The sequence below is a fragment of the Podarcis tiliguerta genome (assembly GCF_965153285.1).
Source record: "Podarcis tiliguerta genome assembly, chromosome: 17".
NCBI classification, from domain to species: domain Eukaryota; kingdom Metazoa; phylum Chordata; class Lepidosauria; order Squamata; family Lacertidae; genus Podarcis; species Podarcis tiliguerta.
Genome location: NC_139550.1, coordinates 30882952 through 30908942, shown reverse-complemented (window position 1 = coordinate 30908942; position 25991 = coordinate 30882952). Strand labels below are relative to the sequence as shown.

General features: G+C 47.1%; 2 protein-coding genes across 12 annotated transcripts in view; one reads left to right on the top strand and one right to left on the bottom strand.

The window, feature by feature from the left end:
* Window positions 1-25991, top strand: part of DOCK6 (dedicator of cytokinesis 6) — a 95381-nt gene that overhangs the window by 17485 nt on the left and 51905 nt on the right. For all 10 annotated transcript variants that reach the window (XR_014506265.1, XR_014506266.1, XR_014506267.1 and 7 more), the window contains exons 5-21: window positions 1852-1981; window positions 3554-3766; window positions 4200-4285; window positions 5326-5392; window positions 6728-6877; window positions 7519-7599; window positions 8292-8448; window positions 10528-10652; window positions 11965-12058; window positions 12693-12855; window positions 19996-20113; window positions 21494-21564; window positions 21871-22009; window positions 23064-23165; window positions 23359-23445; window positions 24014-24245; window positions 25774-25932. Coding sequence is in view for 6 of the 10 variants with exons in the window: in XM_083419241.1 (XP_083275367.1) it covers window positions 1852-1981; window positions 3554-3766; window positions 4200-4285; window positions 5326-5392; window positions 6728-6877; window positions 7519-7599; window positions 8292-8448; window positions 10528-10652; window positions 11965-12058; window positions 12693-12855; window positions 19996-20113; window positions 21494-21564; window positions 21871-22009; window positions 23064-23165; window positions 23359-23445; window positions 24014-24245; window positions 25774-25932 (2174 nt within the window). In the remaining 4 variants the exon portion in view is untranslated. The remainder of the gene's footprint in view (window positions 1-1851; window positions 1982-3553; window positions 3767-4199; window positions 4286-5325; window positions 5393-6727; window positions 6878-7518; window positions 7600-8291; window positions 8449-10527; window positions 10653-11964; window positions 12059-12692; window positions 12856-19995; window positions 20114-21493; window positions 21565-21870; window positions 22010-23063; window positions 23166-23358; window positions 23446-24013; window positions 24246-25773; window positions 25933-25991) is intronic.
* LOC310667793 (uncharacterized protein) lies at window positions 12864-19637 on the bottom strand. 2 transcript variants are annotated; one of them, XM_083420745.1, is made up of 4 exons: window positions 18646-19637; window positions 17542-17712; window positions 14760-14882; window positions 12864-14049 (listed from the first exon to the last, which is right to left on the bottom strand). In XM_083420745.1, exons 1-4 carry the CDS (start codon window positions 18934-18936, stop codon window positions 13963-13965), a joined length of 672 nt encoding a protein of 223 aa, XP_083276871.1. In that variant the 5' UTR covers window positions 18937-19637; the 3' UTR covers window positions 12864-13962. The 2 variants fall into 2 exon arrangements, with proteins under 2 accessions (XP_083276871.1, XP_083276872.1); XM_083420746.1 differs by lacking the exon at window positions 14760-14882.

The window sequence follows — 25991 nt, the reverse complement described above, 5'->3', positions numbered from 1 at the left end:
TAAGTAATAGTGCCTTTTGGTTCTTGCATAACAAGCATTTCAGTGCCCTGCCTTGCAGCCTGTGATTGATGACTTGCCTTCCTAACCAGGTAAACCCAGTGAGTAGATACAAAATACTAAAATACTAAAACTAAATATTAAATACTAAAGCAGATTAAAATTCACACAAACCTTTCTAAGCATCTGGGTAGGATTGTCTAAACAAGAATGTTTTTAGAAGGTGTCAAAAAGAATTTGGTGAAGGTGCCTGCTTGATATCAACAGGCAGGGAGTTCCCAAAGTGTAGGTGCTGCGACACTAAATGATCAAATTCTAACAAATGCAGAACAGGTGGCACATGTCGCAGTGCCAGTTCCACTGGTCAAAGCAGTCAAAGGGCACATTGGGGTAAGGTTATCTTATAGGTAAACTGGTCCCAAGTTATTAAGGACTTTGTAGCCTAAGAGCAAGGGACGCAGGTGGCACTGTGGATTAAACCACAAAGCCTAGGACTTGCCGATCAGAAGGTCAGCGGTTTGAATCCCTGCGACGGGGAGAGCTCCCATTGCTCAGTCCCTGCTCCTGCCAACTTAGCTGTTCGAAAGCACGTCAAAGTGCAAGTAGATAAATAGGTACCACTCCGGCGGGAAGGTAAACAGCATTTCTGTGCGCTGCTCTGGTTCGCCAGAAGCGGCCGGAAGCTGTACGCCAGCTCCCTTGGCCAATAAAGCGAGATGAGCGCCGCAACCCCAGTCAGCCACGACTGGACCTAATGGTCAGGGGTCCCTTTACCTTTACCTTTTAGCCTAAGAGCAACACCTTGAACTTGACCTGGTAGCTGATCGGCAACCAGTGCAGAGCTCTGAGTTATATGCTGACAAGTCCTCACTTCTGTCAGCAATTGTGCTGCAGCATTCTGCGCAAATGGTAGCCTCCGGCTATAAAATATCCACATATAATTTTTCAGAAAGTTCTCAAAGCATTTTAGGGCAGCAGTTCCAAAACGGCTTGCTTTTTCATTTAGACTGTTCCACAAATGACATACAGGCCATCTTGATAATATCACAATTTCCCTCCCTTCCAATTTTTGGTTTTCCTTCTTCCTGCCTTTCTGGTGCTGCCATGCTGTCTTCCCCTCCCCCACTCACTCAACCAAATTGTGCTGGAAAGTTCCTCTAGCTTTATGGCAATGGAGGAACCCCAATGAGACACCCTACAATAAACTGTGTTGCCCAGAAGTATTCATACAAAACATCAGGAAGCAGCCAAAGTTTGCATACAAAAAAAGAGAAATGAATCTCTCCTTGTTAGTGAAGTTAAGACATCTGTGTTTGGCAGAAAGTATTTAAATGCACAGCCTTAGGTTGTCCTCCTACAAGCTTTTTTGCCCTATCAGTTTCTTTTAACAACACAAACCTTTGAGCTTGGTTTGGTAAGAAATAAAGTTGGTCTTTTGTATTAGGTTTTTCTTTTTTATTTGTTATGGCTGCTTCCAGTTTAACATAAGTTTTTCATCGTATATCTGACTTGCTAGAATTTTTAATATAATACATTCTCAGTTTTTTAACCATTTTTATTTTGTGACTGGACAATTGTTTAATGAATATTGTATGATCTTTTTAGAGAAGCCCTTGGCAGAGGCATTTTTGGCTGAAACACATTGGGCACATTGTATAATGGGAAGAAGCCCACCCCCTTTTTGGGGATCTCTGGGATTAAATTATAATCCTTTTTGCATACCTGAAATAGTCATAGCAAGGTGAATGGCACCTTTGTAGAGGTTGATGTGATTGTCTTTTAAAGTCTCTGCATTTTAAGTTGCAAAGGTTCCCAGCAGGCATTACCATCACAGTTTCTTCTACCCTGGTTCAGGTACCAAAGGCTGAGCACCATGTACAATGCTATTACGGCCGAGAGGCAAAGGGAGAGGCAGAAGGGGCTGCCTAGGCAAGTCTTTGAACTTGATGAAGTAGCTGAAGAGCGGAGCAGTCAGGGGGATTCGGTAAGTCAAGTCAGACTTGTAAAATCTAGCATGTTGGTGTAGCTCTTCTGTGTCCTCTATGGCAGTGTTTCCCAACCTTGGGCCTCCAGCTGTTTTTGGACTACAACTCCCATCATCCCTAGCTAGCAAGACCAGTGGTCAGGGATGATGGGAATTGTAGTTCAAAAACAGCTGGCGGCCCAAGGTTGGGAAACACTGCTCTATGGGATCCATGAGCAAAGAGTCACAATATAATATGAACGACCATCTTTGGGGGGGGGGGTGGAGTTTTGTCAGTTTGCATTTCTTTTCTTTTTAAAAATTTTATTTACGCTTTTCAGGTTTATACATTTCACTAATTTTACAATCATTTTAACATTTCAAACTTTGACTTCCTTCCCCCTCTTTTTGCGGTTCCAAATTAACTTAATTGCTTATGGAAATTAACTTAATTTGCTCATTTATTCATCTACTTTAAATATATACTCTTATAAAACTGAGGGTTATTGCAATAATCTTGCCAATGTTCTTATCTGGTTACAATTTATCTGTAAATATTCAATACACCATTTCTATTCTTTTGTAACAAGTTTGATTTCTTATTCTTATGGTAAGTTTCACCATTTCTGCATATTCCACAAGTTTTTGTATCCATCCTTCCTTTGCTGAGAGTCACTTTGCATTTCTTACTGCAGAAAGTATTGTTCAGATGTTTAGAGATCTTTCCTATTCTACTTAATTCAAAAGGGTTCTGGAAGCTTCTCTGTGTGAAAGAAACAAGCAGAAAGTTCATGATGTTTGGGTTATTCTTTCAGAGAAGCTGAGTTCCAGCTTAAACTTGTTTTGTTATCTCTTCTGTGAAGGTCATGCGGAATATAATAATAGGCCAGAAGGAGCCTGGGTTTCATTCTCTCTTTCTACCTCTTTTCCTTCTGGTGTGGTGTTCTGTACATAGTATGCTTAGTGTTAAGGTTTAGTCTTACTGTAAGTTATTGTAAGTTTAAGTTAAGTCTGCTGCAACTGGATTTCTTATGGACCATGCCAATCCTGAATGTATTAGATTTGTGACAATTATGCTCACTGGCCTTCAGTAGCAGTAAAGCTCTTCTGGATGGAATATTAATTGCCTCTGGTCTATTTTTTGGGAATCCTGCAACGTGTTTAAGTTTTACTCTGCTAGTTCTAGTGCGAGTGACTGGTGGCTGTGGCAATGGCTGCTGTCGATCGGGCGCTGCTGCAGCATTTGGGCGGGTGATTGGCAGCTGCTGACGGCGAGCAGAAATATGACTGGATGCTTCTGCATCATGTCCCCCCCAAAAAGCTCAACAACTCTGGGCAGTTTCCCCCCATTTTCTTAATTTTGAGCCCCCCCCCAAATGGTGTGGGGGGGTGTCTTATACACGGGGGCGTGTTATACATGAAAAAATACGGTATTCTGAGCCTGGCGAAATGCTCTGGGCTGCTGTGCATTTGCTAGATACTCTGTGAAGTTTGCTGTTGTCAGCAGGAAGACAATGCAGCTCTCGGCAAGGCAGTGCCGTGGACAACAAGGCCTTTTACTATGGTACATCAGGTATTCCTTGTCCCTTCCAGGATGACCTGAAGCGCTGCTCCACCTCCCTCGATGATACACCCCGTGGCAGCTGGGCCTCCAGCATCTTTGACTTGAAGAACTCCGCGGCCGACTTCTTGTTGCGCTCTCTCTTGGTGCGCACTGCCATCGAAGAGACTGACCGCACGAATGAGGAGCTGCGCAAGAAGAACCGGCACGGTGAAATCCTGGCCCTTTACCCAGCCCCAGATGAGGTGAGTGCAGGCCCTGAGATTCCAGTAGCTTTTGCATGATCCTGTAGCATCCATGAAATGGCAGGTATGTTTGGATGTGGGCTGATGAGGATTAGAAGGTGCCTGTTTTCCTCTTGGGGGCAGATACCAGGTTGTGCAGAGGATGCTTTGACGGCTACAGACTTTGCTGAGTGGTAAAGGTTGGAGGAAGAACCACCACAGTCTTGTCATTCTTTTTTAAGTGGTTTTGTCAAGAAAGAGGAGTGGGAGGGATCATTATTTTGCCTGGCACCCCTCCTTTCCTCCTCCTCCAGAGATCTCAGAACTGTCCAGTCTCTTCCCTGCCCTACGACACTCTGTTTGGACTCACCTTTGTTCTAGCAAGCTCCGATACTGTTTTCCTAACGCTAAGCACATGGTTGTATAGATGACGTGCTTCCCTTTATCTTTTCAGGATGAGGCAGTAGAACGCTGCAGCATCCCAGAAGTTCCCAAGGAGCACTTTGGTCAGAGGATCCTGGTGAAGTGTTTGTCTCTGAAGTAAGTCACTTTTTATTTGCCAAACCAAACTCAAAGTAGGACATACATGGAAGTTTGGGTCCATTGCACTGCTTTTCACAAATGCTTCAGGGTGCGATGCTGTGCAAAGGGTGTGAGGCCCTGGCTGAACTTTGTGTCAGTTTGCATTTCTTAGTGCAGAAAGTATTGATCAGATGTGCAGAGTTCTTTCCTATTTAATTAATTCAAGAGGGTTCTGGAAGCTTCTCTGTGTGAAAGAAACAAGCAGAAGGATTGTGATGTTTGGGTTATTCCTTCAGAGAAGCTGAGTACAGCTGGCTTAAACTGGTTCTGTTATCTCTTCTGTCAAGGTCTTGCTGACTTTAATAATAAGCCAGAAGGAGCCTGGGTTTCTCTTTCTATCTCTTTTCTGTCTGGTGTGGTGTTCTGTACATAGTATGCTTCGTGTTAAGGTTTAGACTTACTATAAGTTACTGTAAGTGTAAGTTAAGTCTCCTACAACTGGATTTTTTATGGACAGTGCCAGTCCTGAGTGTATTGGATTTGTGACCATTATGCTCATTTGCCTTCAGTGGCAGCAAAGCTCTGCTGGGTGAAATATTAATTGCCTCTGGTCTCTTTTTGGGAATCTTGCAACGTGTCTAAGTTTTACTCTGCTAACTATACATTCAAGTTCTGCTCTGGATCAGTATTGAGTAGAATTTCATGACACTTTGCTGGAGGATTTCAAAGCTGTCTCCGCGGAAAACCAAATTCTGAATCCAGGGGTCCATTTCTTATGCACTGTTCTCACCGGAGGGTGTGCATGCCTCTGTTTCCAATCATCTCATGGTGGAGAGCAGCACTGGCACTAGGTTCAGTCCATACAAGAGGCCCCCATGCTAAATTGCAAACAACCTGCAATTGCCTTGGGAAGAAGGCACCTTGTTGCTTTGTCAGGAGATGCCCGTGTTCATGGACAGCACATGGTGCACTGCTGGCTATGGTTGATGTATGGTTGTTTTCTCACTGAACCATCTCTCTTCTCCTCTCTCTCTCTCTCATACCCTTCCATGGAGCAGGTTTGAGATTGAGATCGAACCGATCTTTGGATCGCTAGCGCTTTACGATGTGAAGGAGAAGAAGAAGGTACTACTCTGTGATTCTGAGCAATACTTGTCTTTACAGCTAGAAGCAGGACCATTTTTTAAAATGGGCAGAGAGCAAAGCATAGCAAGGTAGGATGCAAATTGGTCAGTTGCCTAAAATTGCTGAGATGTTTGAAAGACTAGTTTGATAGACATAGGAAGCGCTGGGTTGGAGATGCTCTTGATTATGTCCATGCAGCACATACACAAGGCTACTTGATGTGTCTTCTTACTAGTTCCCCTGGAATCAGAGCAGTCTGCAGTTTCTTCCTGTTCTGGAACAGGTAGAAACTGCCTCCAGACATTTTGGAGGAAAGGGGGCATTTTCTCCCCTAGCTATTGCCCTGCCTTCAGTTAGTGCTGCAAACTCTTGTGGGTTCCTGCCTCAAGCGCTTCCTTCTAGTTAGAGGAGTTTCAAAGGCAGGAGAATGAACTGCCTCAGCTGAGCCAGGAGGGAAAGGTGGATCAGAGCATTCCGCAGGCAGCAGCTATGCAGGCGCCTTCAGATTGTGCTTTACCTGACCCCTCACTCCCATCCCAAGGACACAGGGTGATTTCAGCTGCAGTGACAAGCCTAGCCAGCTGCATGCCCTGCTGCCTTTAGTCTCTGTGCCTTTAGTTCTCTCTGGCTGGATCTGTACAGATTTTAAAAAACGCTATAAAAGCTCTTAATGGAAAATCCCATTGGTGACGGATTGCTGCTCTAAAGCACCAACTGGTGCCGCATGTTTATAACGCAGTTATAACCCGATATACAGTAGTACCTTGGTTTATGAACTTAATCTGTTCCAGAAGTCTGTTCTTAAACCAAAGCGTTCTTAAACCAAGGCATGCTTTCCCATAGCTGCAGGGGACTCAATTTACAAATGGAACACACTCAACATGTTCTGCTTCCAAGGCAAAGTTCGGAAACCAAAACACCTACTTCCGGGTTTGCAGTGTTCTTAATCCAAGTTGTTCATAAACTAAGTTGTTCTTAAACCAAGGTACCACTGTAATTGACAAGTGTAGCTGAGGCCCCTCTCTTCTACCACTGCACAGTCTCCTAGGTTTGACTTTAGTAAGCGCCTCAGGAAACTACTGTGTGGAACCAGGCAGATCTGGCAGAAGCCAGTGGGAAACAGGGCTGGTGCTCTCTGGCTGCAGGAAAAAGAAGGCCCAGGTCTTGTTACAGTAGTGGTGGCAACAGCAAGCCAGATTTCAAGACCACAGTGGATAGGCCTTGTCTAGATGTAAAGTGCTCTGACTGTTGTGGTGCTCCCAGCTTTGTTGCTGTGTCAGGTTAGGAGTGGATCTTGAGTGCATGGTAACTTTGCCTTTCCCCCAACTTTTCTAGATCTCTGAAAACTTCTATTTTGACCTGAATTCGGAGCACATGAAGGGGCTTCTGCGAGCGCACAGTGCCCACCCTGCTATCTCCACGCTGGCTCGCTCGGCCATCTTCTCCCTCACACATCCTTCTCCAGATATATTCTTAGTGATCAAGGTGAGATGTTTGATCTTCAGTCATGCCTCCAGAGCACATCCCCCTTTGCAGCCATTCTGGAGTGAGGTCTGCAAGCGCTGTGCCTGCGGTGGAAGCACATATATTCTGCCTCCTTCTGTGAGTGCAGGAAAATAGCTTGTTTGAGCTGGGCTTCAGAATTAACAACCTGAGAATCTCAGCTGTCCTTAAAACAAGACAAAACATGTTTCGAGTTCCCATGGGTTTGGAGGGAGATTTGAATGTGTGTGGGCAATGTCTAGCAGACTCTCTGAAACTGGAGTGAGGTCTGGGAGGGCCCATTCTTTTTCCTTTTACTTATGGTTTTGGTTAGCTGAATGAATAATGCAAAAGAAACATAAGCAAAAGAAAAGTAATTACATAGTGCAGAACACTATTTTTTTCTCCTTGCCCCATATTTTCTTTTCAAGCACTGAGTAAGCCCAGCTCTACGTGCAGGACTTTTCATCTTTCCTTAGCTTCATGGACAGCTGAGAGGGCTCTCTGGTTGCAGGCCTCTCTCGTCAGGGCTAGTTGTAGAACTTGAGGTAGAGCTCACAGCACTCTTGGTTTAATATTTGGGAACTTCCAAGGCATCTGCTGGACTTCATCACCAATAACTTGCTTTTCCTTTTCCTGCCCAGCTGGAGAAGGTGCTGCAGCAAGGGGACATCAGTGAATGCTGTGAGCCATACATGGTCATGAAGGAGACCGATGCTCTGAAGGTAGGTAGATGGAAGCAAGATGAGGAAGCAGTTGGGTTCCTGGCCTTGCTGTGTGTGTGTGTGTGTGTGTGTGTGTGTGATAAGGAAGCAGTTGGGTTCTTGGCCATGCTCTCTCTCTCTCTCTCTCTCCCTCCCTCTCTCTCTCTCTCTGTGTGTGTTTTAGTTAGCTAGCTAGCATGCTAGGCTTGACCCGGGTTTCAATTCTACCTGTATCATTAAATCCCTGGATGCCCTGGGATGACCTCTTGCATGTTCTCAATGGAATGAAAATGGCCTGCTTTACAGGTTTATTTTATGGGTGAATGTGGTAGGGGGTTCAACATTTACAGTTTGGTCACAGTCATGGTGAAGTTTTCCCCCCCTGTGCTTCCTTTTTAAATTTTTATTTATGATTTTCATTTTTATACATTTCACTAATTTTGCAATCATTTTCACATTTTGAAAATCGACTTCCTTCCCCTTCTTTCTGTGGTTCCTTAAATTTATGTTTTTAATATTTTCTGCATATTCCAAATTAACTTAATCATTTATGCATCTGTTTTAAATGTATACTCTTATAAAACTGCAGGTTATTACAGTAATCCTGCCATTGTTCCTATCTGTTTACAGTTTATTTGCAAATATTCAATAAACCATTTCCCTTCTTTTATAAAAAGTTTGCTATCCTGATTTCTCCCCCCTTGTGCTTCCAGAACAAAGAGAAGCTGGAGAAGCTGCGGGTGGCAGGAGAGCAGTTCTGCACCCGTCTGGGAAGGTATCGCATGCCATTTGCCTGGACTGCCATCCACCTTGTGAATATAATCAACAGCACTGGGATGCTTGAGAGGGATGCTTCTGACTCGGAGAGTGGTGAGTATAGTGCCGTGACCAAGCTCTGTGAAAAAGGATGCTTCCTGTCCTGTGGGGAGTTGGCTGCTGACGCTGCTTTTTCCCAGTTACATGGAGCTTTTGTTCAAAGGAACCTTGGGAACTGAGGCAGTGTGATGTAGTGGTTAGAGCATGCATAGGCAAACTTGGCCCTCCAGATGATTTGGGACTACAGTTTCCATCATCCCTGACAACTGGTCCTGTTAGCTAGGGATGATGGGAGTTGTAGTCCCAAAACATCTGGAGGGCCAAGTTTGCCTATGCCTGGGTTAGACTGTCAGACTGGGACCCAAGTTCAAATTCCCAAATGGTCATGAAGCTCACTGGGTGACCTTGGGCCAGTCACACACTCTCAGCCTGATCTACCTCACAGGGTTCTTGTGAGGATAAAACGGGGAGGAGAACTTTGTAAGCCACCTTGAGCTCCTTGGAGGAAAGGTGGGATACAAATGTAACAACAACAACAACAAGGCATTATTGGATGGGAACTCCCTGTGTCTAGGCTGCCTGGTAGGTGAGGATCATGGTACAAGGTGGAGTAGGTCAAGGAAGAGAAGAAAATGCCAGAAATTGCACCGTATGTTTATAATCAGAAATGGGATGACTTGTAACTGGCAGTTGTGCATCACAGGAGTAGTTTAAAGCTGACTCACCGCATGCTAGCATTACAAACAGAGTAAAATCAAGCCTCAAATTTGCAGTCATGTCCATGCAGCCCTAAAGCTCACAAAACAGAAATGTAGAATGAGGTAGTTTGTTTATGCTCATGAGCTAGAGATTGAGACAAAGGAAGCGGCAGTTTCTACGTTTTGCTCTCCTCTCTTCAAACAAGAATATGCTGACTCCTTCAACCTATCAGCAGAGAAAAATTGGGGATGAGGAACTTCTTCCGAGTGCTCTGTACGGCAGACCTCAAGTGTAATTTGCTACACATTATACACATTATACACAAAAGGGTTTTTTTTTATTTGGTGGACTCACTGCAGGGGCCTCTCGGTGTCTGTACTGTACATCTGCCTCCATAGAGCACAATGCAAAGTACCACCTCTGTAGCAGACTTTGACAGATTAAGGGTTTAGTTTTCTTGGCCACGATCAATCATTTATCACTTAAGTGTAAACCTGCATGACATGAGTGATACAGCTCCCCTTTGTTGGGCTGGAGATTCTGAAGTTCGCTTCCATTGCAAATTGTAAGGTACAGTGGTGCCCCGCAAGACGAATGCCTCGCAAGACGGAAAACCCGCTAGACGAAAGGGTTTTCCGTTTTGGAGGTGCTTCGCAAAACGAATTTGCTATGGGCTTGCTTTGCAAGACGAAAATGTCTTGCGATTCCTGGGGGTTTTTCCCCTCCCCCCTCCCCCCCTTTTCCCCAAGCCCCTAAGCCGCTTAACAGCTGATCTAAGCCGCTTATCAGCTGATCTAAGCCGCTAATAGCCTTTTAGCAGCTAATCCGCTAATCCCGTAAGCCTTTAATAGCCGCTAATAGCCTTTTAGCAGCTAATCCGCTAATCCCTTAAGCCTTTAATAGCCGCTAATAGCCACTAAACCGCTAATAGCGCTAATAGCGCTAATCCGCTAATGGGCTTGCTTCGCAAGACGAAAAAAACCGCAAGACGAAGAGAATCGCGGGACGGATTCTTTTCGTCTTGCGAGGCACCACTGTATTTGTCAAGGGACAATACTGCACTACTTTAGAAAAGCTGCTTCCAGTGTTATTGTGGGACACCTATTGGTTTTGTAGAAACAACTCTTCTAAGTTGTTGAGGAAGCTTGTGGGTAGTTTCTGCAAAATGCCTATTAGCACTACCATTGCGCTGTTGTACAGCGTTGTGGTCTCCATTAGGTTTGCCCTCACAACAACCTTGCAGAGTAGGCCACACCCCCCTCCCCAGTGCTGTGGACATGATGCTGAGAGGCAGTGATAGCCACTCACCTAATACCAAGCATGAGTTCCTAGCAGAGCCCGGTTCTCTTCTCACCATTGCCTATTGCCAAAATATGACTCCTTATTTGTGCATGTGTGCACTTCACCTATTGAACATATCTTCCTCTCTTCTAGACCGCAAGGGAACCTGGAATGAGCGCAAGAGGAAAACATACGAGCGCATGAGTGTTGGGGAGGAGATGTGCAGCTTCAGCAACTTCCGCCCAGCTACCCTCACCGTCACCAACTTCTTCAAGCAGGTGGGAGGCTTGGAGTCTGGGCTGTCTGGACCGATTCATAATATCCCTGTCTTTTGGTTTTCACATCTGTAGGAGTGCAGCTAACAGGACCAGAGATTTGCAGGCAAATACCTGTTTGTGCTAGAGAATTTTCTCTTTCCTCATAAGAAGCTGTGATTCTTCTTTCATTGTTTCCCCCACTCAGCATAAAATGATGGGAAATGGGTTGAAGGTGGGGTATGGTCACAGCCCAGGGCCCAGCAGGATTCTGCGCCTTTATTTGCAGGATTCCTCCTTTTCTTAGAACTGCAAGATTCTCAGGCACTTTCCACCAGTGGCGTAGCGTGGGTTGTCAGCACCCGGGGCAAGGCAAGTAATTTGCGCCCCCTAACCCGGGGCAAGGCAAGTAATTTGCGCCCCCCCCCCGCTGCACTGTCCCTCCCCCAGATAGTCCCTCGCTCTCTCTCCGCACCGCACCGCATGCCTGGCACCCTCCCCTCCACAGTGGGCGGCGACCCGGCGGCTTGGATCGGATTCGCACAGTCAGCACTGCAGTGAGAGAGAGTGAGTGAGTGAGCCAGGTAGGGGCAGAGAGCTGCGAGTGCGAGCACGCCCCGCCAGATGTTGCGCCCGGTGCGGCCGGCCCCCCCTGCATCCCCACGCTACGCCACTGCTTTCCAGAAGAGTCTTCAGTGCATGTTCAGAACTTGTACGCTCTAACAGAGCTTTAGATCCTTGACAGAACCTTCAAGTGACTTGCAATTTATGACTTTGAAAGTTAAGTTGTATACAATGAAGTATACGTTCTGGCAGAGTCTTAAAATGAACCTGAGGAATATCGCAGGTGCCTCTCACATCTACTTGTTTGGCAACGCCTTCTCTGTAGTGGTGCCCCAGTCGTGAAATTCCCTGTCCCTAGAGGCTTATACTGCCTCTCTGTTAATGAGTTTCTGATGTAGGTTAAAATCCAGTTCAGGGCATCAGGTGAATTGCTTTATTTCAGTCTGGTGTCAAGATCTTATCTTGTATTTTACTGCTCAAACAATCATTTGTAATGGTTTAAGATTGGATTTTATCCTATGTATGCTTTGATGTGTTTCCTTGTATTATGTTTTTAGACTTATTGGAAATAGTCCTAGCAGTGCAATGCAATGGACAGTCTATACATAGGGTTAATGAGTAAATTGGAACAAGTATTGCTAGAGCAGTGCCACATCCACTGAGGAACTCACAGGGGTCTTAATGCCTCTGTCTTGGTGGATGTTATTCTCCTGTTCTGGTTCAACTCTCCCCTTCTCTTTTCCTCTCCCCCCCCAAAAAAAAACACCTCTAGGAAGGTGATCGCCTCAGTGATGAGGACCTATACAAGTTCCTGGCAGACATGAGGCGGCCATCATCTGTCCTAAGAAGGCTCCGACCAGTCACAGGTAAGGTGGGTGCCTGTAAATCAGCCTGTGACAAGGCACTGCCTCTTGTTGAGAGCTCTGTGGAGTGGGAAATTCTGGAGCTGGTGTTGATTGTGGTAGCCATGTGGTCTGTTGTGACAAAAGCAAGAAAACTCTTTGGCCAGATCCCACTTTTGCCAAGAGCAGGAAATGGTTCCTGAGAACAGAAAGCGGAGAAAAAGTCTGTGTGTGTGTGTGTGTGTGTGTCTGTGTCTGGGTTTGTGTTCAGTTTCCTCCCAAAGTGAGGCAGAAAGATCAGTCATTACAAGAAATAGCTGTAGGTGCTTCAGAATCCAGTCAAATGAGAGCAAGAGCAAATCAGCATAGTTTATTATTATTTTAAAAGTTTTTAAACCATCCTTCATCATTGTTCTCTGTTTGAGGTGAAGGAGGCCTCTCCATAGTTTCTGTTGGCCATTTCCATTCCTTGTGCAATCTGTGTGTGTGCTCATTCTTCTTTGTGATATAATAGAGATCAGGAAACGCAAGCACCCTAGAACTCTCCAGCCCTCTACCACACATTCTCAGTCTCAGAGGTCTGTCAGTTTTGTCATGTTGGCTTCTGTATGCAAACTCTCCTTACACGCCCACACACACTGTTGTTTCTGCCTCACAGCCCAGCTCAAGATCGACATTTCTCCTGTGCCGGAGAACCCCCATTACTGCCTGTCGCCGGAACTTCTGCATGTGCTGCCCTATCCTGACCTCCGAGTCCGGCCCACCAAGGAGATCCTGGAGTTTCCAGTCAAGGAAGTCTACACACCGCACACAATATACAGGTAGGTTTAAAGCAGCTTTGCTGCCCAGCGGGTGCAAAAGCAGCTCTGTTTTGTGTGCTTTGTGGTGCTTAAATTCCATGCTTTTCAGCTCTGATCTTTTCAGCCTTGTGGTACTGAATTCCTCTGTATTCTGAAGTGGCAGAAACAAATGCTACAATGGCAAACTGATATTGGTTGAACAAGGTATTGGTTGCAGCTTTCCTTCCCTCTCCTTCTCCACCAGTTCATCTGTAACCTGTTTTTTCTCAGTTGCCAACAAGCTGCCTCCCTTTATAGGAAACTCCACTCAGGACTTCCACTCATTATCCTAGCCCTCTGTGAATAATGTGTGTTGACTGCTTAAAACTGTGTGCTCAGGAACAAAGGGATGAGTTTCTCCTTGGTTGATCTTGCAGTTCTCAGTACTAATTTTAAGTAAACTGTGACAAGCTGCCAGCTTCCTCCCATCCCCTGTCAGGCTGCAGGTTGCTATGTAGCAATATGACCACAGGGTTGTCAAGAGGTCAGCACCAAGATTCTGGCCTTAAGTGTTCAGCTGCCGCTGTCATCATACTGAATAATGACCCAGATCTCTTTCGGCGCACAGTAGATAAAACTGTAGTCCTTTGGCAGCAACTGTTGCGGCTTCCTTCCAGTGTCTGATCTGGTGAAGCACTAATAATATTGTACTCTCATTCCTGGTAAGCCCTGGCAGCCAAGGCACTATTGCAGCACAGAATGCCCATCCACACTGAAAAGCAGATGTTCAGTGTGTACACATAATGCGCTCTGCATAATGAGATCCATCTCTGATGCAGCAGTCAGTAGCCTTGGGTAAGGCAATGTAGCTTTCAGAAATGTTGCTTGTTTTGCTGATACTGCGACTTTTCTAAAGATCCTTTGGAGGACTCGCAGTTCCTCACTTCAGAAGGTGAGGATCTACATATTTAGATTAGGTCAGGCAGGTGTTAGACAGTTCTCGTCATGAGGCTGGATGATTCTTCTAGCCTGCTGCTGATCTCCTCCTGGCCACCCTGTGGATGCTATGACACAATCAGCCATGTTTCAGGACAGGTGCAAATAGTTGCCACCAAGCCGCTGTGAGCAGAAGGTTTTCTGCTCCAAAAATCACGATCCCCTCTTTGGCATGAATGTTGCCGTGGTGTCTCTGTCCAAGTCCCCCACGTTCAGCTTCACAACTTTGTGATTCTTCATCTGGAAACAAGGACAAGTAAGGCGGCATTAAGCAAGCGGATCTCAAAGATCAAACCTACATTCCCTCAAGTGGACTTCCTTATTTGTGGCCCCAGAGGCCTGGGCTCTTAGCGTATGTCCTCGTCTTTGCTTTCTTAGCAAGTTAGAGGCAGGTGTGTTGCACTTTGTGTCTTGTGGATCAGACTTGTTTCTTCCCTCCTCTCGTACCCTCCCATGATTATTACTATAGGATGGGGTTGCGGCGCTCATCTCACTTTCAGACCAAGGGAGCCGGCATTTGTCCACAGACAGCTTCCGGGTCATGTGGCCAGCACAACTAAACCGCTTCTGGCATAACAGGACACCGTGATGGAAACCAGAGCACATGGAAACGCTGTTTACCTTTCTGCCACAGCGGTCCATATTTATCTGCTTGCACTGGTGTGCTAGGTTGGCAGGATCTGGGACAGAGCAACGGGAGCTCACTCCGTTGCGGGGATTTGAACCGTCGACCTTCTGATTGGCAAGCCCAAGAGGCTCAGTGGTTTAGACCACAGCGCCCATTACTATAGTAAGGGTACTTTACAGTACTGAGATCTTGGCATGAGTGCCCTGCATCAGAAAGATGGTTACCACAACTAGCAAATGGCAGCAGCTTTGAGCCAGGAGCTGCCCATATCACAGCAACACACTAACTTGATCTTTGTTTATGAAATGTCCCCAAGAAGCACCTCTTGCCTTGCTAGTCTTTGGATCCAGAGCAGCTGTTCTGTCTGCCGAGCCATTTGCTGCTGCTGCTGTTGGGTAGCTCTCAGCAGGGACCAGATGGTGAGATTCTGTTGTTGCATGTGTGCCTGAGGGGAGATGATATCGGTTAACCGAGAGGTGGGGGTTCTTTTATCCATTGCTTGCAGTTTCTGATGTTTTAGACCCCTTAATCTCAGTCTGCAACCCTGGGGAATTCCTCATCTCATTTTTCAACCCTGGGGACTCCTAAACCATGACTTCATTCACTTCCCATTCTGGGCCATCTATTCATACAGTTACCAGGCCTTCTCTCTGCCCCTTCCCCTCACAACCAGGCCAGAATATGATCCCTCTTCAGCAGGACTGTGCCATAGGGATGTTTTCCGGTTGTAATACAGTCACAGTTTCAGCCTAGTACTCTCCTTGGCCCAAGAAGTCAATCCTGGAGAGCTGTTGCAGCCATTACTAATGCTTTCTGCAAGGGGTAACATTCTCACTTTACTAGCAGTGCTAATAGAGAGAGGAGTGTGGTGCTCTTATGACAAGTTGATATCAAGAGCCAAGAGGAGACAGAAGTACTACTGCTGCTGCTGCTGCTGCTTACATGCAGGTTTCCCTCTATAACTTAACAATAATTTATTATTTATACCGTGCCCATCTGGCTGTGTTTCCCCAGTCACTCTGGGCGGCTCCCAACAGAATATTAAAAACACGATAAAACATCAGACATTAAAAACTTCCCTAAACAGGGCTGCCTTCAGATATCTTCTAAAAGTCAGATAGTTGTTTATTTCCTTGACATCTGATGGGAGGGCGTTCCACAGGGCAGGCATCACGACCAAGAAGGCCCTCTGCCTGGTTCCCTATAACCTCACTTCTCGCAGTGAGGGAACCGCCAGAAGGCCCTCAGAGCTAGACCACAGTGTCTGGGCTGAACGATGGGGGTGGAGACACTCCTTTAGGTATACTGGGCCGAGGCCGTTTAGGGCTTTGAAGGTCAGCACCACCACTTTGAATTGTGCTTGGAAACATATTGGGAGCCAATGTAGGTCTTTCAGGACCAGTGTTATATGGTCTCAGCGGCCACTCCCAGTCCCCAGTCTAGCTGCCACATTCTGGATTACTTGTAGTTTCCAGGTCACCTTCAATGGTAGTCCCATATAGAGTGCACACTAGTAGTCCAAGCGGGAGATAACTAGAGCATGCACCACTCTGGCGAGACAGTCTGTGGGCAGATAGGGTCTCAGCCTGCATACCAGATGGAGCTGGTAGACAGCTGCCCTGGACACAGAATTGACCTGCGCCTCCATGGACAGCTGGGAGTCCAAAATGACTCCCAGGCTGCGCACCTGGTCCTTCAGGGGCACAGTTACCCCATTAAGGACCAGGGAGTCCTCCACACCTGCCTGACCCCTGTCCCCCCAAAACAGTACTTCCCCTCTTGCCTAGTCTTATTTATGCACTGCGCTCGGACAGCCCTAATCCTTACCCTCTCTGCCTCTCCACGCACACCCCTCCCTGCTGTTCATGCTGTTAAAGCAGACGGTACCTTAAAAGAGATTTGGATAAGCTGAAAATAAGCTTATGAGTTTAAAACGGGTTGGGATCTGGCTTGATATTTCAGAGCAATGAGATCCTGCCACTGAGCTTTCGAGCATCTGTGTGTTGCTTTTGAGAGAGCTGGAATGTTACGCTGTGCTTGGTGTGAAGCTTTCCTAGCTCAGGCCTGGATGTGAGCTTTGGGGCCCCATCAAGCTTGGCTCAAAGAGGAGGAAAGGGTTACAAGGCTCCCGAATTCTTATCTGGCTTTGAATAACACAAATTCCCAACTTAACTCCTTCTCACCCAGCCAGCCCTCAAAACGACAGCTTCATGGAGCCCACAGGGGTTCTGTCAGGACTTCATCTGGCCATGGGAATTATTATTGCAGAATCATAGACTTGTAGAGTTGGAAGGGACCCTGAGGATCATCTAATCCAGCCTTCTACAACGCAGAAATCACAATTACATTGGCTCAGCTGCAAATAACAGCTTTGCATGGCACAAAGAGGTTCCAGTAGGGCTTCTCCTGATCATGGAACACTGTCAAAGGCTTAGAAGGTTCCATGATCTCTGGCTGCCTTTGATAGCAGTGCAATGCCAGGTGGTGGCCACTGTGGCTTCTTCTGTCCATGCCGAAGAGTTTGCACATAGTCGGGATTGTGGAGGCTTGCAACCTCCTAGGATCCGTAAATGGTGGTGAGGAAGTCCCCACCTCCACTGGGACATTTGGAGTAAGACAGTCCCCATCACTGCCAGTTTCTTTCAGGGGTGCAGCCTCTTTATCTTTCCCCTTTGCTCTCCCTGTGGCTGCTTGACTAAGCTGAACCATCCTCCTCGGCAAGTTCCCTGTGGCTGCTGGCTGACTAGCTAGAAGCCTCTGGTGGAGCTGTGGTTTCACTACCAATTGGATGCCTCCTCCTATGGAGAAGGCCCATTCAATGATTGCACCCTCTATGAATGGAAGAGCTAGAGGGGTGAGGGGCAAGATTGTCTATATGAGTGCATGTCCATTGACCTATGCATGAGTTGGTTCATTACCGTATCTGTAAGTTTGAGTGTAGTGATCAGTGGGGCTACATGGAGATGGCTTCTCATGCTGTACAGATTAGCTCAGAGTTCACTTGTCTAGGCACTTCTTCAAGCCCCCTAGAGATTTTGGAGAGCAAGGGGGCCAGAACAAGTGACTTAGGGTGCCACCTTACAGAGGAGAAGGTGGCGGATTACCTTCAAAGCAGAAAATTCCCGTCCCTTATTTTGGAAACCTCGCTCTTCCATGACAGCCAGCATCCCTTCGAGCGCCTTCACTTGTCGCACTAGGTCCTGCTGACCCGCAAGCATCTTCTGCAACGTTTCCTTGTTGCTGTGAGCCTGCTGCCATCTTGCCAGGCTCTCATCCTATCAAAGAAAGAGCAGGAATGGTGGATGAGGAAGACTGACCAAAGGGGCTCTCTGATGAAGATGGGACCCTGGGGGTGTGGACTAGGTAGGGAAACTAACATTGTATGGTTGGAAGATTACAAGATTGAATATGGAGCTATAGGTGTAAGCCCCTGCCTAGGTTTCATTATTCATTTGTTTTTGTTTTTAAATTGTAAAATGCTTAACACAGAATATCCAAACTGTGGACAAGAGCATATACCGCATTGGCCTGAATATAAGCCGCACCCGGAATATAAGCTGCACCTTTAAAATTGGAGAGGGGGAAATGTAAAAATACCCAAATATAAGCTGCTCCATTTCTTGCTGCTCCTGGCTGCATACTGGGGGGGGGGGGGGGGAGAAGCTGCATTGTTTTGCTGGCAGCCTTTCCACTTCCTCGCTGTCTCCCTTCCAGGCCTTGGGGGAGAGGATGGGGGACTACATGTGGGGCAGGCACCGCTTTGCCACACTCCTGCCGCTGTTTGCTCCGTGCTCCTGGCTGCAGGTCACGAATATAAGCCGCACTTTAACTTTTCACAGTCGGAATTTGGGGGGAAAGGTGAGGCTTATATTCAGGCCAATACGGTAATATAAAAACCAGTCAGTAAGCAAAATTACAGTGCACAATAAAAATCCTCATTTTAAAATAAAAATCCTGCAAACTGAAAGCAACAGTTCAGCTGGGAGGTTTTTTAAAAAGGAAAAGTTTTCAACAGGCATCTGAAGCAAAGGATCATAGCTGCCTGTCTAATCAGCAAGGGGTGGGGGCAGCATTTCATAAAGCTGGTCAAGGCCCTGTTGTCCCACCAACAAAATATGGCTACCAGTTTGCTCTAGTGTAATGCCTTTTAATCTGGGCTGGCACTGTCTTCCCTCCTTCCCCTGGTCTTATAATTTAAACACAGTTACCTCCAGCCCCTCAACAATCTCTCTGATCTCTTCCTGCTTCTGCTGGGCTCTTTGGGTCTGACGACGCAGCTCCTCCAAGCCCCGCTCGTAGAAGTCGGAGCTGCGTCTGATCTTGTCAAGCTTCTGCGTCGTGGACTCGTAGAGGTCACTCAGCGTGCTGGCGAACTGCATTACCCCGTAGAAAAGAATGTTCACCTCCTGCTGAGCTGCTGGCTGCTGCGGGCCTGTGAGGATAGGGGCAAGCATGGCTGCAGAAGGCAGCAAGATACTCAGGAACAGGAAAGTCAGCATGGCTGTGACTTGCAAGCCAATGGAAAAACCGAAGGAAGTAAGCCTGCCGCTTTATATGCAGAAGCGAGGGAGGGGTCCGATGGGGAAAGAGATGATTGAGCTGGACTGAGCAACCCACTCCAGCATTTAATGAGCCAGCAGTATTTTAATCCTGGGCTCTCATCCCACATTTAGCATGGGCGCAGAACTTCTGACCTGGGGCAACAGAGTTGCACAATGCTGGCAGATGGCAGCTTATTGCAGAGGTGTAGAGGCACCTAAAGGCTAACTTTGGATTCTGGCACCTCTTAAGGGTTGCAAGAGGTTGCGGGGAGGGGAAGGTGGCGTGTCTGTCCAAATGCTGGCTATGTTTATCCTGGCTGGGCTGTGGGATGGAGCAACATTATGTAATCTGCTGCCTCTTGGAGAGGGTGGCATGAAGGACTGGCGTGATGCAAAGACTTGATGCTCCAAAGGTCTCCTGCTCTTTTACCTTTATGCTGCATCTCTTGCCATTTCTGTGTTCTCATCCCCCGCTCCATGCAAACACTTACTCTCTGCACGATGGTGAGCTGCGCAGGATCCTATGTTCTCATTGCAAACTCAGTCTCGGAATGTGGATCATTCTGTAGCCAAAAGGGCACTGCTCGTTCGCAAAAGGGAGACATGAGACAAGTTGCAGAAATGCAAAAATAATTAGGAGTAAACTAAGTGGTGGAGGCGGGGAGGAGAAAGGATCCAAGACAGTTTGGTGTGGACTGAGCATGCTCTGTGCATATGGAACTCTGACCAACTGCAGGCGGGGAATGGGAGACCAGAGGGGCAGTAAATGGAGTAGGAGCTGTTGGTGGGCTGAAACTGAACACAACACATTTTAAGATATCTGCAGAGCCTGTGAAAATCCCTACTAAGTGGTTCCTTAATCTTTGAGTGCAACTGATTCCCAGCAGGTGTACATGGATTTCTTTTGCAGATAAGGAAAAGGTGTTCTGGCAATCGCATCAGTTATGGGTCTCTCTGCCATGTACACATTTGCTGCCGCTCTCCCTCCGAACTGTAAAGATTCGCGTTCTCTTGCAGGAACCTGCTGTATGTTTATCCCCAAAGCCTGAACTTCAGCAGCCGTCAAGGTTCAGTGAGGAACATCGCGGTGAAGCTCCAGTTCATGGCTGGAGAGGACCCTGGCCAAGCCATGCCAGTGAGTGAGGCAAACTCCCTGTGGCTTCCCTACAACTTTTGCAGCTCCACTGGTCTTCTGGAGCAAAGATCTAGGCTGTGCTGTGGGGGAGCAAGGGAGCATCTGAATATAAGAAAGGAAAACATAGAGCCCAATATGCCATTTTGCCCAAAAGTTTAGTCTCCTAGCCAGTCCCTCTCTGTATTTTGAACTCTCCCATTTCTCTTAATTATACATACCGTATTTTTCGCACCATTGAGCGCACCGGACCATAGGGCGCACCCAGTTTTGAGGGGGCGGAAATCAAGAAAAAAATATTCCCCCCCCCCAGCCCCAAAGAGCAGCGTACAGGCTGCACACAACCTCTCCCTGCCAGAGGGGTTGCGCGCAGCTATGGAACAAGCCAAAGCAGCGAGCGGGATGGATCCTGCTCGCTGTTTTGCCTTCCCCTTTAGCCCCGTGCAGCCTCTCCCTCCCGGGAGAGGCTGCGTGGGGCTAAAGAAGCCATAGCCCCGTGCAGCCTCTCCTTGCCAGAGGGGTTGCGCACAGCTATGGAAGAAGGCAAGGCAGCGAGTGGGATCCATCCCGCTCGCTGTTTTGCCTTCCCCTTCAGCCCCGTGCAGCCTCTCCTTGCCGGAGGGGTTGCGCGCAACTATGGAAGAAGGCAAGGCAGCGAGTGGGATCCATCCCGCTCGCTGTTTTGCCTTCCCCTTTAGCCCCGTGCAGCCTCTCCTTGCCGGGAGACGCTGCGCAGGGCTAAAGAAGCCATAGCCCCGTGCAGCCTCTCCCTGCCGGAGGGGTTGCGCGTGGCTATGGCACAAGCCTGCATTCGCTCCATAGGACGCACACACATTTCCCCTCAATTTTTGGAGGGGAAAAACTGCGTCCAATAGAGCGAAAAATACGGTAGTTTTGGGGGAACAGTTTTGCTAAGCCGATTCACAGTTTCTACTCTTGTGAGGCCCTCTTGGGTCAAGATCCTAGTCCTCATCTGTGGGAAAATGTAGCCACATCTGTGGCAGATCTAAGCCTCCAGGGGTGGTGCTTTCATGCTAAGGGTGGGCAGCTGGTGACCTTCCATGCTGAATTCTAGCCAATGACCGAAGTAACACCTTCTGTAGCCTCCCTGGTTCAGGTGGCAGATGCTGCTGTCGCCACCACCCCTTTTAGTTTCTCAGGGGGATTAAGGAGAGGGCAGTGGCATTGGTGAGTCTCTAGCCAATGTGGAAAAGCGTTGAGACATACCGGGTAATTTTTTTTGTAAGCAAACATTGAAAATTGCATAGCCTTTCCAGGTGCCCCTTTGACCGTCGCGTCCTCAGGCTCCCTCCCTGTGGTCTGCTGGACTTCAGCCTCCCTGTCTCTGACTAAGTCTATTTCTGCCTTTCCTAACAACCCCAGGTCATCTTTGGGAAATCGAGTTGCAGTGACTTTGCAAAAGAAGCTTACACAGCTGTTGTATACCATAACAAGTGAGTCCTAAGTAACTATGGCGGCAGTACGGGATAATTGTTGCAAATGAGGCAGGGAGGGGAGAGTTGCTGCTTTGATCAGGATGCACAGCTCCCTGGATAAGGAACCAGCGGTCTCCCAAACTAACTGCCTCATAAAAATAAGCATTGTTCTCCTGTGCAATCTTCTTCCTGGCAGTTTTCTTTCCCAGGGAAATTAGAAATTGTCTGATGCATTCAAGAGCAGTTGATCCCCTGTGGGTGGGTGAGGCTTAGCCAGTGCTGGCTCCTGGTAGACCACTGTGACATCCCTCTTGTATCCTGCAGGTCCCCTGAGTTTTACGAGGAGTTCAAGCTAAAGATCCCAGCCAACCTGACAGACAACCACCACCTGCTCTTTACCTTTTACCATATCAGCTGTCAGCAGAAGCAAAATACGCCTTTGGAGACCCCAGTTGGCTACACAGTGAGTGCTTTCAGAACCCATGGCGTTTTGTAGCTCAGAAGCCGAGCTCATGTGCAGAAGCTCCTCTGTTCAAAACCCATGTCTCCGGTGGCAAAAGATTTCTGGTAACTTTAAGACTTTGATGAACCCATATCCTGACACTGTGGAAGGCCTAATAATAATAATAATAATAATAATAATAATAAATTTATTATTTATACACTGCCCATCTGACTGGGTTTCCCCAGCCACTCTGGGCGGCACCCAACAGAATATTAAAAAGATGATAAAACACCAGACATTAAAAACTTACCTAAACAGAGCTGCCTTCAGATGTCTTCTGAAAGTCAGATAGTTGTTTATTTCCTGGACATCTGATGGGAGGGCGTTCCACAGGGCAGGCATCACTACCAAGAAGGCCCTGTAACTTGGCTTCTTGCAGTGAGGAAACTGCCAGAAGGCCTTCGGAGCTTCACCTCAGTGTCCAGGCTGAACGATGGGGGTGGAGTCGCTCCTTCAGGTATACTGGGCTGAGGCTCTTTAGGGCTTTGAAGGTCAGCACCAACACTTTGAATTGTGCTCGGAAACGCACTGGTAGTCAATGTAGGTCTTTCAGGACTGATGTTACGTGGTCTTGGTGGCCACTCCCAGTCCCCAGCCTAGCTGCCGCATTCTGGATTAATTGTAGTTTCCGGGTCATCTTCAAAGGTAGCCCCACATAGAGCGCATTACAGTAGTCCAAGTGGCAGATAATCAGAGCATGCGAGACAGTCTGCGGGCAGGTAGCGTCTCAGCCTGCATACCAGATGGAGCTGGTAGACAGCTGCCCTGGACACAGAGAGTGCCCTTCCATCTCCTGTGGGGGATTCCTGTCCTTCCATCCACCTTAAGTACTGAAGATTTACAAGGTGGGGTACAGTAACAAATCTTCCTTCTCAGCGGGCAAGATTTGATTTGCTGCTGTCCCCTGCTCAGTAAAGGCAGTCTGTGGGCAGGGAGGGGCAGGTGAAGGACTGACAAGGGAAGACATGTCATCCTGCTAGGACTCACTCAGGCCTTTTCTCTCTCTCTCCAGTGGATCCCCCTCATGCAACATGGCCGGCTGAGAACAGGACAATTTTGCCTGCCTGTGTCTGTTGACAAGCCTCCTCCCAGCTACTCAGTACTCACCCCTGATGTAAGTAGCGGCTGTTGTAAGTAGCCTGGGGGAAAGGAGAGTCCCTTGAAGGGCTTCTCCTTGCTTATGCTGAAGTGGGGAATGTTCTCTTCTTCTTTTCCTTGCTGCTTCATCTCCAGCTTTCCTTCTTCTCTCAGTCCTTTGCAGACACCCTTTAGTGGCATTATATTTTATCCCCATTGCTTCTTTGTAGGTACAGCTGCCTGGCATGAAGTGGGTGGATAACCACAAGGGGGTCTTCAATGTGGAGGTGCTGGCAGTGTCTTCTGTCCATACTCAGGTGAGAGGAGGTGGTGAGGTTTTCATGTTGCAAGGAAAGGAATGTAGAGCCAAGTAGAAGCAAGACTCAGTTGAGCCATGTTCTTGCATGCCAGCTGGGATTTTTGCTCCTGCATCAACTGTCCTGTCTCCAAGCCTCGAACTAAATTAAAGCCTGATGCTAGCTCACTTTCTAGCATCATGCTTATGGAAAGCTGTTTGCAATGTTTTTTTAAAAGCTCAAAAACAGTTGCCTTATTTTTCAGTTTGGAAAAATCAAGGAGCATCTCAGAGAGAAAAATGGGGTTTTCTTGGTTACTTCATCAAAGCAATGCATGTTGGGAGAACATACATCTGAGCCATTTACCTCTCTGGGGTTTAGGATACTGAGCTAGACTGAACATCAGTTTGGTTCAATTTGGCAATCCTTAATCTTTCCAAGAGAAATTATCAAAGACATGCAAAGGATTCTTGAGATAGCACATATCTGTTCTTCCATTGATGCTGAAATGAATAAAGGACACTCCACATTTAAGAGATGCTTTGAACCCTAAGTTACACCATAGTTTTCTTATCCTTTATCCTGGCAGGACCCATTTCTGGACAAGTTCTTCACCTTGATCCATGTGCTGGAAGAATACACTTTCCCCTTCCGCCTAAAAGACGTAATCCTCACAGAAAACAACATGGATTCTGAGCTGAAATCCAGTGTGGGCAACCTACGGGTGGCTAGCTTGGAGTCCCTGGTTGTCTTTAGCCACCAGATTCTCAACAAGCTCATCCAACTCATTGTGTACCCACCTGTTATCGCAGGGCAGATTGGTGAGTGCTGTGCTTCTCCTCCTATTCCACTCCCTGTCCCATGGTTACCATTGTCTGGGCCATATTGAGTTCTTTGGTTGAGCATCTGGGATGCTTCACAAAGGGTCTTCAAAACCTGAAATTGAAGCATTCTCACATTTTGCACAGTCTTATGGTAAGAGACAGGGTTTTCCATACTGGCATCACTTACTCCAAGGATAGGGTAAGGGAAACATGCGTTGTGATAGAATCCCGGCTTCATAACTCTGGAAGTAGAAGGGTGTGTGTTAAAATGAGTCAGCTCGCAGGTTGGGAAGAGTCGAATGAAAAAGAAATACACATAAAACAAGTCATAAATATAAGAGCGCACCATTCATTTGGTTAAATTTGGGTGGGGTTCCCCAGGAAAAAAGAGACGACTTTTGAACAAAACTCCTTTCTTAATATAAAAGTGGAGGGCTGTTATGTTTGGGGCATTTCAGTATCACAGTTGTTTTAACCATTCATCTACAGTGGTACCTCGGGATGTGAACGGGATCCATTCTGGAGCCCCGTTCGCATCCTGAATGGAACGTAAGACGCGATGGCATGTCTGTGCATGCGCATGTCGCGTTTTGCCACTTCCTCGCATGCGTTTTGAGCGTTTGTGCATGCGCGAGCGGCGAAACCCAGAAGTAATGTGCTCCATTACTTCCGGGTTGCCATGGAGCGCAACCCGAAAGTGCTCAACCTGAAGCACATTCAACCCGAGGTATGACTGTACTGACAGTTGCTTATTACTTTTCCATTTACGTGATTGCCAGTGTTGCTGTCACAATTAAATTCACTTCTCTGAAAGATCTGCCTTTTGCTAGGGACAATGTGTTTTGTTGTTTTCCCCTCACCAAAAACTGCCAAAAACTGAGAACTCATGGGAAGGGGAGAGGTCTTTTCTTTCAGGGTCAAGAAGCCCTCCTGATGTTTCCCACCCCACCCCACATCATGCTTTCAAGCAGATGTTGGAGGCAGTGAGTGAGAAAGATTTACGATGTGCCTTTCTTCTTCTAAAGTACAGCACACAGCAATAAAGAAGACCAAAGTCCCATTTGTATCTGTATTCTTCTGCGCCTAATTTTAGCTACAGCTGCATCTTTCTATGTAAGGATTTCTGAAGGAAAACATAATTTTTTGGAAACACATTCACTACATTTTTGGCACAAGGTCAACCTTCTTTCCAGGTTAAACGTAGGGAAGTGTTTTCTTTTGGTTTTTAGTTTTCAGCAGCCTGTGCATTTGTTAGCTCCTTGAAATGAGGAGCTACAGATGGGGAGGAAGAACCACAAGTGGTAGACCTTGCAAACTGGGCAATAAAAAAGCCCGCATTTGCTCCTTTTTTCCAAATTTATGCACGCCCTAACACACTATGAATTCCCAAGATCAAGCAGCCTTTCATCCTTCTTGTTTGCTGAAAACCATCTAACCTTTGCTTGCCCTTTCTGTTCCAGTGTTTGGTGTTTTGAGCCACTTTTTGGTCATTAACACGAGTCCACACATCTCCCCATTTTCTCAGTGAACCTGGGCCGTGCTGCCTTTGAAGCCATTGCCGTGATGGTGAACCAGATCCACAAGAACCTTGACAGCAGCCAGGACCAGCATGGCCACAACCATCTGCTGGCCTCTTACATCTTCTACGTTTTCCGTCTGCCTGTGGCAGAGCCAGGCTTACCAGGTATAGCACGGAGTGTTTAGTTCCATGTGTGTGAAGGAGGAGGGGTAGGAGCAAGTGCC